Genomic DNA, 17,556 nt, shown 5'->3' with positions numbered 1-17,556 from the left:
TGATTTTTTTTCGAATGCAAACATTTAAATTTTTGAAAATTTAAAAATATATTTAAATTTTTAATTTTTTTAAAATTTAGACACATTAATTTTTGAATTTAATTTGTTTTATTTTAAAAAATTTTTACTTGTACATTTATATTGGCCAAATTAGTATAACAAAAGTTATGTTTGATTTTTTTGTTAGATATGTCAGATCCAGTGAAGGAAAGAATCGATGTGTTTAGATTTTGAAAAAATAAAAAACATAAATGTATTTTTAAATTTTTAAAAACTTAAATATCTACGAACTAAAAATTTAAGAATATATTTATTTTTTTTTTATTATTAATTTATTAGTGTATAAATAATATACCAATTTAATTTTAATACAATTTTAATATAAAATAATTTTATATGTATATTTTATTATATAACATTATCTTAATAAAAATAATTATTTTTTATATCAATTACATAAATATATTAAAATTAAACTCACGATAAAATGTGCAAATTTCATGTGGTAGCCAACAAATAATGTAATAAAGAGGAGGAAGCCGATGCTACCAAAAATCCAACCAACTTTTCCTACATTTGCTAGAATTATTCGCATACTCTTATAATTTAGTCCACTCCTCAACAAGAATTCATAAATGTATGAATGATTTTGCATTTTTCTTTTCTTTAATTAAAATTTAATATTTGGATTTTGTATAAAAAAATAAAGAAAAGATACTTTATAAAAAGTACTCTAATAAATCTCAACCCTATATTAATTATTTTGTTTTTCTAGTTACCAAGAGGATAAGCCTATTGGTAAGTTAATTTTATATAAATTTGATACATAATAAGTTAATAATAAAATAATAAACTTGCAATCTTATGGTTGAGGAGGTATGAACTTGGGAAAAGGCATTTGAATGTAAGTGAAATTTCTTATACAAATATGTAACGTCCTTTGTTATTTTCTCAGCTAGGGAAGGACTTAGATATTACTATATTAGTGTAGTATGAATTCTCTTATTACATCACACATCCAAAAACATTGGAGCAAAATGTAAAGGAATTGATTATGATATGGGATTGCTTCAAATTTTGGTAATTTCTTGTGGAAATTCCTAAATCCTATAATGACCAACATTATTCATTCTACATAGACAATATGAGGACATGCATTTATATTTTAGGAAGAGAAAACTAATGTTGACGGATAAAATATTTGACTGGTTTGCAATTGCAACTATTCAAGGGTCGCTGTAAAATGATGTGTGATCATGAACTTTAAGGATAGAGACAAAGGCAATGTTAGAAATTGGGAGGGTGGCTTGAACTAAATTAATAAAGCTAATGGAGTGCAATGGCATGATCATGTGATCCTTGTTAACTGTCGACCTGGCAATGCAAATGGATCTTTCAAGTCCTTTTCATAATCACAACAATTCTGTAAGATCTTAACTTCCTATAAGAATTTTAATGTCTTTTTATTTAACAACATTGGGTCCATAGCTCAGTGGTAGAGCATTTGACTGCAGATCAAGAGGTCACCGGTTCGAACCCGGTTGGGCCCTAAAATTATTACAATTTTGTTCTTCTTCCATGGTATTCTATGATGATGCCTGCCTTTATTTTTCTTCTAAGTTATTACAATTTTGTTCTTCTTCCATGGTATTCTATGATGATGCCTGCCTTTATTTTTCTTTGCTACATTCACTCATCTCTCATTGTAAGTAGACAATTACAAGTTTAAGAATGTCTGATTAATTTGTTGATTATCCTACCCCCTTTTCCCCGGTTTGATTATGATATTGTAAATGACTGCTCTTTCTGTTTTCCTCCTTTTGATTTTTCTTCTAAAACTATGATTATTATGAGAGGAAAAAATAAATATAAAAAGGGGTCACTCTTTTATAATTACAAAATGTTGATATCTGGCGCATAAGAAAAACATTAATGAATTAGTTTGTTTGAGGAAAGTTTAATTAGTTAAACTCAGTTTCTGGCTGAACATTGGTCTTTGAACATTAAAAAGGGGTATATCAACCCAACCAAAAGCCTTACATATATGTCAATAATGAATCTTTCTTCTTCTTCTTATTTTTTTTCCTTTCTTTTTTTTTATCCAAGCAAAAGGAGGAAGGAAAGTGTGAAAGTTACAAAATAAGGAGAGGAATCAAAAGTTTCCCTCATCACATTAGAATATATCTCACACTTACTACAATGACCTTTCCAGCATACACATAAAACCTTGTGTGTGTGGTTACAACAGTTAGTAGCATGTACATAAAGTAGAATAAGATACAAAAAGAATAATAATGGTTCCTGTCTTCCTGAAGCGACTACTGAAATCCAAAGCTTTATAGACAAAACTAAAAGGGAAGATGTATCTAATGTTAGCCTGTACAGTTAGTTGGTTAGTGTTAAACCTCTGTCTCACATAAAACACTGCTCCCTCTGTCCTTGAAAAAAATAGAAATCACCTCTTATTATTCTTCTCCTTGCCTGCAAACAGGTTCCCATGTTAGAAATCTTAAAACACCAGCAAAAAGTAAAATCAACACGTTTGGTTTCGATTTTTATTTTCTATTTTCACTTTCAATAATTTCTATTTTTAAGATTTTGTGAAAAAAAACAAAAAACAAAATTATACTAAACCAAACAGTAAAAATAGGCACCAATCAGCCCCTGGTTTTCTTGAATAAAATTATACTTACCAAATATAGTTGATTTTAAGGGAAATCTGATTGATGAACCCTTAACTCTTAGCTCCCGGCTTTGCTTGTTGTTTCTACTTTGTTTCTCCAAAACTGCAGAACTACTACTGCTACTTTCCCCGGCATGAAAATCTATCACCTTATTTACCTTTTCATGGTATACAGCAGGTGGGGCAAGCCTCAATTGAGGCAAGTTTTCTATCTGAATAAATCTCTCATTTTTCTGCAAGCTGTTCAAGATCTCAAACTGCAAAACCAACACTAAGGTTAATAAAATCTCCAGAAAGTTCATGACCTTGATATATAGTGATCTGTGTGTAAATACCCGTGATATCTGTTGATGTCCATAAGAATTCTCTGCTAAATCATTTTCATGCGGAGGAATGGGGCTTCCACGTGGGGGTTGGCGTCTTGTAGAGAATCTGCTGATCAAGCCATTGTCAACGATGGCTGATTTGTTTCTAGACTGCTGGGGTTTCTGGCTAGGCATGCATACCGGGCATCCAGATATAGATCCTTTTCTTGATGACTCGATTTCTAAACCTTCGCAGTGTAGATGACTTGCATGACCGCAGTTGAAAATTCGAATTCCAGAGCTAGTGGAGTTCTTCGTAAGCAGGCCATTGCAAATACAGCACAGTATAGTCCTCGGAGCATATCCGTGAGAGGCCCCTTTCTTGAGTAAACTCATAGTATAAAATGTATCATCCTCTATCAAGGATTTCGCGGCATCCTAAGGGCAGAAGAAACAGAAAGACGAGATTTTGATTAATTACCTCAAGATTTAAGGTCATAATGCAAGTAACGAGAAGTTCCAAATGTGATAATAAAATGCAACAAGCAACTTTCTCAGCAATATTCAAATCCATTAAAAAACTGATGTAGGTCTTCAAGTTTAAGACAATTTTTCAGTACAAAATGAATTTCCCACAAATACAAGAAAGAATGGAAGTTTTGAAACACATATTGAAGACATATTGCCATGTTTATTGAAGCAACTTTTGACAAAATTCTATTTGAACCTTCAATAGTGAATTTTCAGTGAACACAGAGAGACGCATATACATTTGTAGAGTTTGATAAGAGGATCCAATTAAAAATATGAAACATGTTTAACTTACCAGAATTCTTCTTTCGAAGCCGTATATTCCCAGCATGCCCAATATGGTAAATTTGAAATCCCCAAATTCTTGAGTTCCATTATCAGAAAGCAGTTTAGACATGATAGTTGGAAGGTGAACAAAACCGATCATTCCCTCAACAATTTCTTTGATAAACTGGCTTAGCAGTTTTCTCATTATATGACCATTACGAGACTTAGAGATTTTCCATCTGCTCTTATAGCTTTCATTATCCAGTAGTGAATTTTCCGGTCCATCTAGCATCCCAAAATAATGTTTTCTTTCATATGCTCTCTCTTCAACATTTGAATCCATAAATGGCTCACAAAATCTGAATGATAACCGAAAGGTAGTTAATATCAAATAATAGAACTTTTCATTTTATTAAGCACTTTGTAACTAAGCTACAAATCAACTAATAAATAAAAACATAAGCAAAAAGGAAAAACATATTGATATTAATCTTACGAGTCAAGTAGTTTAAACCAATGAGCTTCTGCCTCCTCAGGATTTAGTCGAGGGGTGTTCCGCTGACACAGACCAATACAGGCACGTAGTAAATTGAGCATGTCATTTACCTGTCGGATTAATGACCATAAAACATGTTAGATTACTTAACCCCTCAAATATATAAGCAAAACCAACACAGTTGCGTCTTTAAAGATTCCAGAAACAGCTATACAAACCTCTTTCATTCTTAAGACAGCGTTGAAAACTTCTGTATGGGAAGAACCACGTAAGGAACGTTTTGAGACTACAGCTTCCACAGCATCATCAACTTCAACAAACTTATCATTCAAATCAGAGAGCGTAAGTACAAGAGCGCTACCCACATCACCAACTCTTTCTAGTAAGAATGCAGCAGCATCTATAATGCCATATTGTTGGCATAGGCGTAAACAATGTTCCACGCGATAGCTATCAAACTTTTCAAGAAACTTGAGAACTGAACCACCTTCATACTGGCATAGTAACTGCAAAACCAAACTAAGGTAAGTTCCCACCACAACTAATCATAATAAAATAAGAAAAATCACTTTATCTTGTCAAAGAAAAAACATTGGTACAAGTACTCGCCTCTAGGTAAAGCTCAATCAGATCATCCGGTACATGGATAGGATTTTCACGAATGTATTTGGGGAAATTAGATATATTTTCTATATAATCACTTAGTACTTGTGAGTCATCCTTAACTGGCTTTTCATTAGAAAGATTACCCTTTCTCAAATTAGACAAGTCTAGGGTACCAAACAAGTGAAGCTCAATGAGTGTCTTTAAATAAAGGAACAGACTTCTTGGATGAGAGTGAAGTTCAGTGATGATACGAGAATTTTCATCACTAAAATGACTGATAACCATATGAAATGTGCCCTGCCTGCATGCAATTGAAAAAGGAATAAATGTAAACAAGGAATATTAGGCAAGATAAATAGAAATAAATAAATCATAAATGTAGCATAAAGGAGGATCACCTGCTTAGTTCAACCAACTCAGGAATTCGAGATATGATGTCTGATCGAATAGTAGCATGGTCGTTGTTAGTCAACCGTGAGAGCATTGTGTTGATAAAGGAGAAAGCATGAACAGGCTCATTAAAATCTTTCATGTAACTATCCAGTGCAGCCACATACTCATGTCTAATGGAATGAATAAATCCACAAACCTAAAACCCATCAAAAATAAAATGGTTAAATAATAACTACTTAGCCAGATAAAAGTTAATATTTGGTACCCCTAAACATCTGGGGCAACAAGAGGTTAATATGATCAAAAGGGTCCATGTACTCACTTGGTGATATTGAGCTCTCTCACAAAGTTCTAGTACATATGATGAATCCCAGTCTGAATCAGGCAGTATTTCCAAAAGTGCAAGCACTTGTTTCTCTCTATTTTTTGGAGTTGAACCATGAACCAAGACATTTGTTGCAGAGTACCTCTCTGATGTCAAATATTCAAATATTTGACACAGTACATCCTTTGAGATTTTAGCTCTTTGGAGAGCGACATAATAGGCAATGAACTCAAACAGATAACCCATGTCCTTCAATGGCCACTTCAACCCATCATCACCACTGGTAGAGGTCGTGTCTGGTGAAACAGATTTCATATCAATTAATTTAACAAGAGCATCTACTGTGTTCTGAACCAAAGTACTTTGATGTTCAGTAACACCATTTTCCTCTTTTGCTTCTTCAATGGATTGATCAACCGAGTTCAGTGAAGATGAACCAGTAATTGAAATTTCATCTTCATCAAACGCACATCTAAGGACATCTAATGTAGCTTCAGTGTCCAACTCTAAGAGAAGATATACATTCAGACAGGGTTGTTTTGCAACTAAGTTTGATTTTGCCTGTGATTTCGAAGCATTAGAGTCTTCTAACAAAAACTCTACAAGTTCCTTTCTAAGAGATTGCAAGCGTGTAGGAGGAATAGTTCCACGGCCTGTAAATATATGAAGGGAGGGATAATCTTTAGCGAGAACTATTGAAATACATTTAATTGAGACGACAAATAAAATGAAATAAGATAAAAGAACCGAGAAAATAATTACCTGGTGGAAAAGCAAGACCTGTAAAACAGTACTTGAGGTAAACCAGCATCCTGTACCTGTTAAAACAAGAGGCAAAAGAAGTAAAGTATATTTAATCACCTGCTAGAAGCAGAAACAAACCTACATGTAGTAAATAAATTGCTGTCAGTTTACTTGTACGTACTAGAGAGTAGAGACAGCCACCAAGTAAGCCTAGACACTTTATTAGCATTTGAAGGCCAATGGAATATCAGAACTAGGCTCAAATAAGAAAGGCATATTTTCATTTTTCAATAGAAGATCCTTTTTATTTAATGGCACAACCAGTGAAAAAGAAATACTGAAATGGTTACGTTATTCTGCCACAGGATGTTTGACAAGGAGGAGGAACATTTTCAATCGTAATGTTTAAGAGATATTTCCATGATTAATTAGGTTCCTAACATTGCCATCAAGACAACTTTACAACTCATAAATGATAATTACATTTCTCAAAACTTTTTTTTTTATATATGTCTTTTTTGAAAGAAAATGTATAAGTCTATTGACAAGATCTTTGTATTTCTCAAGTCCACAAATGTTCTGCATCAACATGTTTTACATGGATAGAGTGAAGGCAAACAAGAATAATATATTAAAAACGACAGATGTAACATACCCAAGTGCAACAGCACTATCCTTTTGGCTATTTTGTAAGACTTCAAAGAGCTCCTCCAGAGGTGCCCTATAGTCATTTAGTCCTTTATTAAAGAGATACACCAGGGCACTATACAGGCCATGCTCCCGGCATAATCTGACCACCTAAACAATGTATCAAATATAAGCACTCAACAGTTAGACAGTTAGGCCAATAGAAGAAATAAAGGGCAAGGAAAGAGGTTTTAGAAGAGCTAACAACAACCTGATTAAAATCCAATGATGAAATATCCATGTGAAGTACACATTGCTCAACCCGCTGTAACCAACCTTTAGCACTATAATGCTCTACCAGTTCTTGCATAATCTTGAGAAGAGGGACAGAAATACAAAGAAGAAAGGTATTAGAAGAATTAAGAATGAAAATTCAAAAGCCAAAACTTAGTTTTGCTATTGTATCATATCCAACTGTGCCAAAAAGCCTGACATGAGCTAATACCTCCGGTGGTAGAGATCCAAGCATGTCCTTCAAAATATATGGCTCCAGAAGCTCCAAAAATGTTTCTAGAAAAATATTAAAAATATTTGCAGTATTATCCATTTGAACAGGAAAAGAATGTATTTGAAATGTGAGAGCATGCCAACAAACTATTGATCTTTCACTAACCAAAAGAATTATTGAGGCTTGTGCACAAAAAGAGAGAAATAAGAAGTGAAAATAGAAGCTTTATTAGATATCCTACCATTTTACCAGACAAAACTAAGACAATAAGTTACCTCTCTGTTGAACATTAACATCCACAAACTTCGAGAAAATTTTATCAAAAAGGATGTCTGTCCGTTTGATATGACAACAGAATTCAACAGCAACTCCACCAACGCGTGTGTATTGCTCCTTTATCTCAGAATGCACCGAATTACTTCTGCTACTTGAATCACTCGATTCATCCAGTTTTCCAATTTGATTGCAGAAGGCCACTGAAATATAGGAGAATACTTCATCAACATATGATGTAAGCAACTCCAACAAGAAGGGCATTATGGCCTCATGCACTGCGTCCAAGGTTCTAGGAAGGTCAACAACCCCATGAGCATGGCCATCATAAAGAGTCATTGCCATGTTCAAGGCACCCATCCAGTCACCCGCTTTCCGCAAAACTAGAATACGTTCTTTCCAGGGAAGAAGACGGGAAACAACAAGATGCATCGGACCAAGTATGTAAATAGAAGCTCCTCTTACAGCAACAGAGTTATGATAATCTTTCTCAGGGTTTCCAAATATATTGATGAAGTGAGTATGATAAGAAATCAGATCATCGCCTCCAATACCGTCTACACCAAAGCTTGTTTGGTGAATCACAGTTCCATCCTTGGCACATAGATACATTTGTCCAGTTGAAGTGAGAACTACCAGCATCTGAAGAAGATCAAAATCTTCTTAAATACCCTTATGACTAAACATCAAGGAAAGAGATAAAGGAAGGGAAAAAGGGAAGACAATTGATGATTTAGTACCTGATCATCTAACCATGCCAGACCTATGGCTGCACTGTCAAGAGACCATTTTCCATATACTTTCAATTCAGATTTTATCAATTTCGCAACCTGAACCTTCCTTTCCCAGGCAATTGCAAGCAACGATACTCTTTCAACAGCATCAGCCGACGTATTTTCTGCAAGAGAGGAATCTTTAGAAACAAGTCAACATGATATATAACATAATGAATCCATACCAGCAGAACTACATGTTTGTGCCATGTATTTCCATGCGGTATATGGCATGGAACCCTCCCGAATTCCATCTGGCCTAGAAAGTTGGGCATAAACTTGCAATGTAGGACTTAGTCGTACCTATAACAAAGATTTAGCATATTCAGTAGACGATACACAAAGGATCTCCACAAAGATGAAGGAAAAATTAAAGTATAAAAAGTACATGGAATCAGCACAAACATCTGAGCTTCATACCACCAAAGCAGTCTGATGTGTGACAAATACAACGACACCTTCTTCAACCAAAGAAGAGCCTTCGTTGAAGAGTTTCCAAGGAGCATCTCCTCCAACAACACCTCCCATCATACTACTTATACTGCTGGCTGCGGCTGTGGTGCTCCCCTGGGAATAAGGTGACGCACTACCACTATATTCATCAGGAAGGAGTGGTGAAGCTGACAGTACCAAGCCCGTTTTTTGCCCATCAAGAAGACACTAAAGAATTAATACAAGTTCCACAAAGAACAGAAGCATGAGATTATTGAATATTAAATTAACTCACAAGTCCTCTAGATAATACTACGCTATATACATTACACATGGATAACAAATTCCATTTACCTGAGTTTTAATGGTGAACCTATTAAGCAAAGGGACCACTGAGATACTGTGTAAGAGAACCAGACCCTTACAATCACCAGTGACGGCTTTAAATTGACGAGTATTCTGAGGATCCTGTCCAAGAAAAAATGCATGTACCACCGGTGATGTATGCTCTCCACTAATAACTTTTGCCACTACACCTTTCTGTACATCCCAAATTGTGACATGACCATCCCCATAACCAGCTAAAAGAAGGTCTCCTTGCTGGTTGAAAGACATGGATGTTACAGGAGCATGTGTTCGATCACCTTGCATACCAAGCATCAACATCTAACAAGGAAATGAAATATATTGATAAATGGAATTATCGCCTGAACTCAAATCTTACCATAAAACAAATGCGTATAGGAAAGCATGACCAGTATTTTTTTATCTCTCAATCTTTACGAAAAATTTGTTTTCATTAGTTTAATTCTTATTTTTAATATACATATAAAACCTTTTGTCTTGCAATATTAACTTTTCATTCATTATGGGAAGCAACTCCAATATTTCAGCTCAAAAACTGATAGAATCTGCTCTCACATAAAATCCAATATAGAAATTTTAGATGTTAAAATACAGAAATGAAATGTTAACTAAGTTATAGATCATTTAGCATATTACACTAGATATTTGCAAGAAAAAAATGTAAACCTCCATGATTCATTGAGCAATGAACTTGAAGTAGCATAAAATAAAGCATCACCGGATTAGAAACCAACCTTTCCATCAATGCTGTCAGCATGATGAATGGAATACTTGCTTGGCACTACAACAATGAGTCCCTTGGCCATTCCTACTGCAATGTAATTGGCATGAGCTGCCAACACTTGTGCAGAACCATGTTCCCGCCTGAATGCTTGGGAAGAGATGGCCCTAGTGACAGCATTATCTGCATCAACATCGAAATATCCAAGTGTTGTGGAGCCCCTCCTAATGCCCTCTAGTCTCATAGGCTGCGCAGCAGCGCCCTCTTCCAAATGCATACCAGTGGAAGCATGCTTCTTCTCCAATTCTTCCGCCAATTCAAGCGGCTTCTTCAAAGACTCTAGTTTCTTCTCTGCTATCTTAGCAGCCGTTTTACTTTCCAGCTCCTCAAGCCTCTCCTCAACCAACTCACTAACATTATCACTTACCAAACTACCACCATCATCACCATCACCATCACCTACAATATCATTCACCTCACTCTTACTCTCTTCCACAAAAGCACCATCATTCACTACCTCTTCTCTTACCATAATGATCTCACTCTTCAATCCATCCTCAGTTATCCTCTTCTCACCAACATCAAGATCATCATCAACAACAACATTAGTAATAATAGTTGCATCAATTTTCTTCTCGTTCTCTTTATCAACATCATCATCATCATGGTCAAAAGGTGCAGAACTAACTACATTCTTCTCAGAATCATCATTCTCATTGTCAACCTCATCTAAATCCCTCTTCTCAGAATCATTCTCCACCCCAATGTTAGCACCAACATCAACCTCAGTATCAACAACACCAACACCATCGCTACGCTCACTATGATCCCTAAAATCCTCAACTTTCCTTTCTAACTCATCGAATTTCTCAACCACACCAGACTCAAACCCCTCGAATCTGTCACTAGTCCCCTCTCCCAACTCACTTCTAGAAGAAACATCAGAATCATCGCCAATTCCACCGATCGAACTACTCAATTCCCCACTTCCCAACGCCGCGAGCTTCTGCAAACTCCTCCGTGACTTAATCGCCGCGGCATGCGGCGTCGGGACGGATCTAGAAGCTGCTGCAGCCGCCGCCAGCGCGGCTCCAGGCTTGGCATTAGACCTAACACCGCCCAGCAGCGAGGAAAACGGCGGCGGGCGCGTGACTCGGTTGGAAAACGGGTCATGAGGTTTGACCCGAGAGAAGGAAGCGGGTCTTGCTGAATTATACTGATGAAGATGAGATTGAGGGATCGGAAGGGTAGTTTGGGAATTTTGCAGCGGGTGGAAGGGTTTAGAAGAAGAAGTGGAAGGCGAAGAAGGAGGAGAGGGAGAAGAAGAGGAAGATGAACAGTCGTTGAGGATGTCGTCGACGGTGCGGCGGTGGTGATCGGCGGCGTCATCTTCTTCGTCGGAAGGGAGGAAGGAGTGGATGTCGAGCTCCATTGGCAATGCAACTTTCACAATTCTGATTTCAATTTTTTTTTTTTTTAATTTTTAAATTTCTCAGCACAATATACTGAAATAGTGAAGAAGAAGAAGAAGAACATGATTACTTACACAGCATAATCAAATTCAGTGAAACTTACACAGCTTCCTTCTTTGTTAATGATCAACCTCCTCAGCTTTGTATCCAAATTCCAAAATACTTTTAGATTATTTTTTGTAAAAAATTTCTTTCAGATATGTCATAAAAAAAATTTTCCACCAAAAAAAATAATTTATTATTTACATTTACGAAAACTACTGACATTTAGATTTCATTTTACAAATATGATGTTGGAGAAAAAACATAAAAAAACAAAATCAATCCTCAAATCACCATTTTTGTTGATAAAAAATATTGACATATTATTATTTACATTTGTCTAGTTAATATTTTCTGTTAATAAAAATGAGATTATTTGATATTTTGTGCAACATTTTTTATTTTAAACCCTTTTTTTTATAATCTTTATTTACCAAATTTTATTAATTTATTTTAAAATTTTCATGTATTATCAATATAAAATTTTTATACACATAATTACTTATGTATTTTTATATCAATAAAAATAATTAATTTTTAAATTTATTAATTAAAAGATCATTTAAATACATAAATATATTAGACAATTGTATAAAATTGTTTGTACTATTAATGCATTCAAATTAAATTCTTATTTGTATATTATTTTAGTAATTTATCATATAAAAAATTTCATTGTTCTTGCCTACTACTACTACTATTACTAATAATAATAATAATAATAATAATAATAATAATAATAATAATAATAATAGAGATGATTTTCTACGAGACAATATATTTGGCTATCCAATTAAAGTAGTATTATATATTTGGCTATCCAATTAAAGTAGTATTATATTTAAGAGTTTTTAGTTAGTCAATAAATTGTTATATGTATAAAGTGGGATTTAAACCTCCAATATTTTTTTAAGGACAAAAAACGGAATTAAGCCAAGGGAGGAAAGAATTTACACAAATCAGCCAAAATTGAAATTGCTTCACGAATGAGTCAAAGCACATTAATATATAATTCGAACCAGCATGGTTCGAACTACAATAACACATAATTCGAACCAGGGTAGCTCGAATTAGGATATAACACTTGATGAATGTAATTCGAACCAATATGGTTCGAACTAGATTTGAGAGTAATTCGAACTAGGCTTGTTCGAATTACGTACTTGCACGCTTCACAAAGTAATTCGAACCTACATGGTTCGAATTAGTAAAAGTTTTCGTCGAGTAGTAATTCGAACTGGGCTGGTTCGAATTACACGTTTTGCAGCTATAAAAGGAGTTCGAATCAGCCCCACTCGAATCACTTTTCCATCCTCATACCCCACTAAATCCCAGAGAAAACGACCCGGGTTCGATCCGACAAAGACTTGAACGGAATACTCAGCCAATGGGGGATGATCCGACAAGGTTATATTGGTTGGACGGAGTTGCTCATATAGGCGGGGTCATCAACGACGAGGTTAGTACATAAAAAACTTCGTGCTAGCGGTATATCCGAGTTAGTGGTTTTGCATGCGATTTTAGTGGCGGTTTATGTTAGCGGTTAATCGTAGTGGTATTGCAAGTGGTTTAGTTGAGAGGTTTTGCATGCGGGTTAGTTGGTGATTTAGTTGGTGGTTTATGTTAGTTGTTTTATGTTAGTGGTTTATGTTAGTTGTTTTATGTTAGTGGTTTTATGTTAGTGGTTTAGTTGTGTGGTTTATGATAGTTGTTTTGCATGTGGTTTTCGTTAATGTATTTTTATGCGGTTTATAATAGTGGTTTATTCATGTGCTTTTGTTGGCGGTTTAGGTAAGGTGTTTTTAGTATTGGTTTTGTTAGTACTTTTGTATGCGGTTTTGTTGATGATTTACTTTGGCGGTTTATTTTGGTGGTATTGGAAGTGGTTGACCATGTGCTTTTGTAAGCGGTTCGTGATAGTGGTTTTGCATGTGTTTGACATAAGTGGATTTCTTTGTGGTTTATGTTAGCAGTTTGAGCATGTGGTTTTCAGAGTGGTTTGATATATTGGTTTTGCATGTAGATTCTGTTAGCGGTTTCCTTTAGTGGTTTGATATATTGGTTATTTTTGTCATTGGTTATCAAGTTGGTTCTAATAATGTGGTGCATGTAATGCGCAGCCACAGCGATGCATCAGGAGCATGCGGCGGCAGCAGGGCATGCGACTCGATGAGAGATACGTTCCGTACTTGCAGATGGCCGGATTATACCATCTTGCGAGGCTGAACGATAGATAGTTCTGGTTAGATGAGGCCCTTGTCAGTGCCTTCGTCGAGCGCTGGCGTCCGGAGACGCACACCTTCCATATGCCGTTCGAAGAGTGCACGATCACACTTCAGGACGTGGCATACCAGTTGGGGTTGCCAGTGGACAGGCGTTATGTCAGCGGCTGCCTTTCAGATTTCCAGATATACATCCAGGGTGGCCGTCCAGCTTGGGTGTGGTTCCAGGAGTTGCTTGGAGTGATTCCTCCTCCGAGCCAGGTTCAGAAGTACGCAGTAAACTGCAGCTGGTTCCAGGAGACTTTTGGAGAGTGCCCCGAGGGAGCCGATGAGGAGACTGTGCGGCGATTTGCTCGTGCCTACATCATGATGTTGTTAGGCACGCAGCTGTTTGCCGACAAGTCCGGTAACCGCATTCACATCAGATGGCTTCCCTACGTAGGTAGGCTTGATGAGATGGGTACCTACAGCTGGGGGTCTGCAGCACTGGCATGGTTGTACTGGTGTATGTGCCGAGTGGCGAACAGACATGTGGTCAAGTTAGCGGGCCCACTATAGCTACTTCAGTCCTGGATCTTCTGGCGCTTTCCTAGGTTTAGGCCTGCAGGGTATGACACGTTCAGCTGGCCGTTGGCCTCGAGGTACTTTATTCTGGCTTCTCTATTTCAATTTAACATAGCTAATTCCATGTTTATTAATAATGTATTACAAATCTCTCACACATTTAATTAGCCATAAGACACATGTGAGATGCAGGTGGTCAGGTTACAACCCTTTCGGTAGCGAGAAGGGTCCTAGAGTGCAGATGTGGAGGCTGATGATAGACATGTTACAGGACAGGGAGGTGAGTACGCTACTGCCTAAGTTTATTTAGTTAACCAAACTTTATGAATTGGGTGCATGAGTTGGCCTGACAATGTTGAGTTCTCTGTGCAGTTTATCTGGATGCCGTATAGTAGCCCCGAGGTACTTCAGGTTGTGCATCCAGAGGCTTTGGAGCCTCGGCATACGGCGTTGTGGCGGTCTGTGACGTCACTGATATACTTTGCCATCATAGAGTGGCATTTAGGAGCACCTTGATGCTGACGGATGCATCAGCCCTAACCATTGGCATAATGAACGCCGATATCACATGATAATCCAAACTCCTGTGGTCGCTCGAGATGGAGGTGGCAAGACAGGTATGAGGTCCATTGTACCGTTTGACCTCCCAAATGCCCTTGCGCTGCCGGAGACTCAGCCGAATCAACCATGTGCACCCATTCCCAAACTTAGAACACTTGCCCACATACCGGCGATAGTCAGACTCCACTACCTTGTACTGTATCCCTCGGCGGATGCTGTAAGTCTTCACACTTAACAGGGCCTCATCTTTATCCTGAAATTACTGACCAACCTGGAACTCTGTCAGACTAGCAGTCCCTTCCGCATCTCTAGCTCCAAATCCAACAGGCTGCCCAGAAACCCCCTCCTGCCTCATGGCATCCAAGTCCAAAGAGGAAAAATGTGGTAGATACTGCTGTGTGCCAGAGCTAGAACTACCTCCCGCCCCGGCAGGCTTACTCGCTCCAATATCATCGTCACTGTCATCATCAATCATATCCGACTTGACGTCATCGTCCTCTGCATCACCCAACAATCCATCTCCAACCCCAAGCGGTGCAGCGCACTGTAAAGAGGTCGGCAGAAATTCTCCTGTTCTGACCTCGTCGCCTACGCTGCCATTGAGATCAACAGCGAAAGAAGGGGAGGCGACAGGTTGGACCGGTGGCTCGTACGCAGGGACGGACGAAGAAGCAACGACAGGTCTGGAGCTAGAACTGGCTGCTGTGGCTAAAGTGGTGGTATTCCGGTTCGAATCCCCTGAGCTGGATACCACATCAACCAACTTTGCCAACAGTTCTGGTGTCCTCACTTCCAGAAACTGCCGGCGACAATGAAACATGACTTGCAAGTCCTCATCACTCCCGATCGTGAAACAATCATACTTCACGGTTTCCTGGAGCACCGTGATTGGAATGCGATAGAAAAATTTCTTAACCCGCTTCGCACCTTCCAGACCAAGTTTCATCAGTACAGACCTAACAAGGTCATCATAGCTCGTCGTAGGCCTCACGATAATACAGAGAGGATCCTTATCGGTGAACTTCACACCGGAACGAGTTTTCCTCTTAATCGATCCTTTGTGGTGAACCAACACTACGAAACTCTCCTCACTAGCCATCTTACACCCTCTAATGAGAGCAACTCACGTTTACAACCATATATATACAGGTCTGGTGCTCACTAATTCGAACCAGCCTAGTTCGAAATATGGTTTGTGTAATTCGAACCAACATGGTTCGAATTACTTTGGGAAGCTTCTCCTTGTATAATTCGAACTCACCTAGTTCGAATTATGTGTGTTTTTAGTTCGAACCATCTTGGTTCGAATTAGTGTGAATTTTTTCTAAGCAATTCGAGCTTACTCGGTTCGAATTATGTGTTATTGTAGTTCGAACTATGCTAGTTCGAATTATATAGTAATGTGCTTTGGCTCATTCGTGAAGCAATTTTCAGTTTGGCTGATTTGTGTAAATTCCCCCCTATTGGCTTATTTCTATTTTTTGCCCTTTATTTAAGTAGATAAATGAATTAACTACTAGATCAATTCAACTTCATTTATTATCTTTTTCTTTATTTTGGTCATTAGAATATTTTATTTTTTGGACCATAAACTTAACGGTAGCATTTAGTGGAGAGACAGAGACGGAAAGACTGAGACTAAGAGACAGTGATTGAAATAAATCTCAGTATTCTGTTTGGTGCAAAATGGGAGACAGGAATTGAAACAAGAATAGAACTCTAATTTAATTTGCACAAAGGATAAAATTGGAATTAATTAATTGAAATGAAAGTATTTTAGGTATAAAATGTTATTAAAGTTTCAGTCTCCATCTCTAAAAATTTCAGTCCCCTGCGTCCCTATTTTTTGGAGGTACTGAAATACTGAAATTTTAGAGACAGAAACAGAAATTTTAGTACCAGTCTCTGAACTAACAAACACGATACTGAATCTCAGTCTCTCAATCTCTGTCTCAATACCTCAAAACAAACGCTACCAACAAGTTCTTCAGTTTGAGTTAGGGACCAGTCCATTCTGTTACATTTGGGTGCTTTGGGTATACATAGATGGATATGTCTCCACCAAGTTGTTGTGGAAAACCAAAGTTTTTCAAACTTATCCACCCAACTTACCTCTTTTGTGCTTCTAAGTTCTATCTATTATCACCATTCATAACATGCTACATCTATCTAGCTCTATCAAAAACACTTAACCGAAAAACCAACTCATCTGGGTTACTGTACTTATTTGTTTAAATAAATATAAAAAATTTAAATTTTATTTTATACATGTAGTAATTTAATAATTAACTACAAATTTTTAAATAAAATTTTAATTTGTGACAAATAAGTAATTGATCTAGCAAGTTAAAAAATATCATGGCAGAAAAAAAATTACTTAACCAAAAGTGATGTATATTATAACATTATTATTTTATTTTTTCTTACCTCGGTCCCATTTTTATAATTTTACTTCATGTATTTGTCTCTGTATTTGTGTTTAAAAAAATCACAGACAGACAAGTATACGAGCAGTTGAATAACAATTAAAAAAGTAAAAATAATTAGAGAAACTTCCAATGAAAAATGTCGCTTTTTATTTTTTGTATTGGAGTGTAGTTGGTAAAAATAACGTGGATAGTTAGCATATTTTTGTGATTTTTAAT

The 17,556-nt window shown here is 36.7% G+C and overlaps 1 protein-coding gene and 1 non-coding gene across 4 annotated transcripts; one reads left to right on the top strand and one right to left on the bottom strand.

Annotated features, from left to right (window-relative positions):
- The first annotated feature begins 1,478 nt into the window (after positions 1 to 1,478).
- TRNAC-GCA (transfer RNA cysteine (anticodon GCA)) lies at positions 1,479 to 1,550 on the top strand. The gene has a single exon. It is a non-coding gene; the product is annotated as a tRNA-Cys (tRNA).
- Positions 1,551 to 2,132: 582 nt separating this feature from the next.
- Positions 2,133 to 11,713, bottom strand: SETH5 (transducin family protein / WD-40 repeat family protein). 3 transcript variants are annotated; one of them, XM_016326847.3, is made up of 20 exons: positions 11,597 to 11,713; positions 10,064 to 11,504; positions 9,318 to 9,629; positions 8,952 to 9,191; positions 8,717 to 8,834; positions 8,499 to 8,656; positions 7,761 to 8,400; positions 7,483 to 7,547; positions 7,249 to 7,350; positions 7,006 to 7,148; positions 6,369 to 6,424; positions 5,604 to 6,259; positions 5,287 to 5,477; positions 4,892 to 5,189; positions 4,501 to 4,788; positions 4,283 to 4,392; positions 3,815 to 4,145; positions 3,019 to 3,426; positions 2,694 to 2,940; positions 2,133 to 2,481 (listed from the first exon to the last, which is right to left on the bottom strand). In XM_016326847.3, the coding sequence occupies exons 2-20, from the start codon at positions 11,480 to 11,482 to the stop codon at positions 2,456 to 2,458; spliced, it is 5,808 nt and encodes a 1,935-aa protein (XP_016182333.1). In that variant the 5' UTR covers positions 11,483 to 11,504; positions 11,597 to 11,713; the 3' UTR covers positions 2,133 to 2,455. The 3 variants fall into 3 exon arrangements, with proteins under 3 accessions (XP_016182333.1, XP_088360813.1, XP_088360814.1); XM_088504687.1 differs by having other exon boundaries at positions 11,628 to 11,654; XM_088504688.1 differs by having other exon boundaries at positions 2,133 to 2,497; positions 2,675 to 2,940; positions 10,064 to 11,619.
- Positions 11,714 to 17,556: the final 5,843 nt, after the last annotated feature.

The sequence above is a fragment of the Arachis ipaensis genome, chromosome B2, assembly GCF_059453495.1.
Source record: "Arachis ipaensis isolate K30076 ecotype BB chromosome B2, ASM5945349v1, whole genome shotgun sequence".
Classification (NCBI taxonomy): domain Eukaryota; kingdom Viridiplantae; phylum Streptophyta; class Magnoliopsida; order Fabales; family Fabaceae; genus Arachis; species Arachis ipaensis.
This window is presented reverse-complemented; position numbering and strand designations above follow the sequence as displayed.

What these genes read in the sequence shown, in the direction of transcription:
- SETH5 (XM_088504688.1), bottom strand. Translation starts at nt 11,482, where the DNA reads ATGGAGCTCGACATCCACTCCTTCCTCCCTTCCGACGAAGAAGATGAC. An exon ending in GATAGTGCTGTTGCACTTGG is followed by an intron (nt 6,425 to 7,005) that starts GTATGTTACATC and finishes TTGTTTTAACAG; the next exon opens with GTACAGGATGCTGGTTTACC. An exon ending in GGTAAGTATAATTTTATTCA is followed by an intron (nt 2,498 to 2,674) that starts AGAAAACCAGGG and finishes GATTTCTAACAT; the next exon opens with GGGAACCTGTTTGCAGGCAA.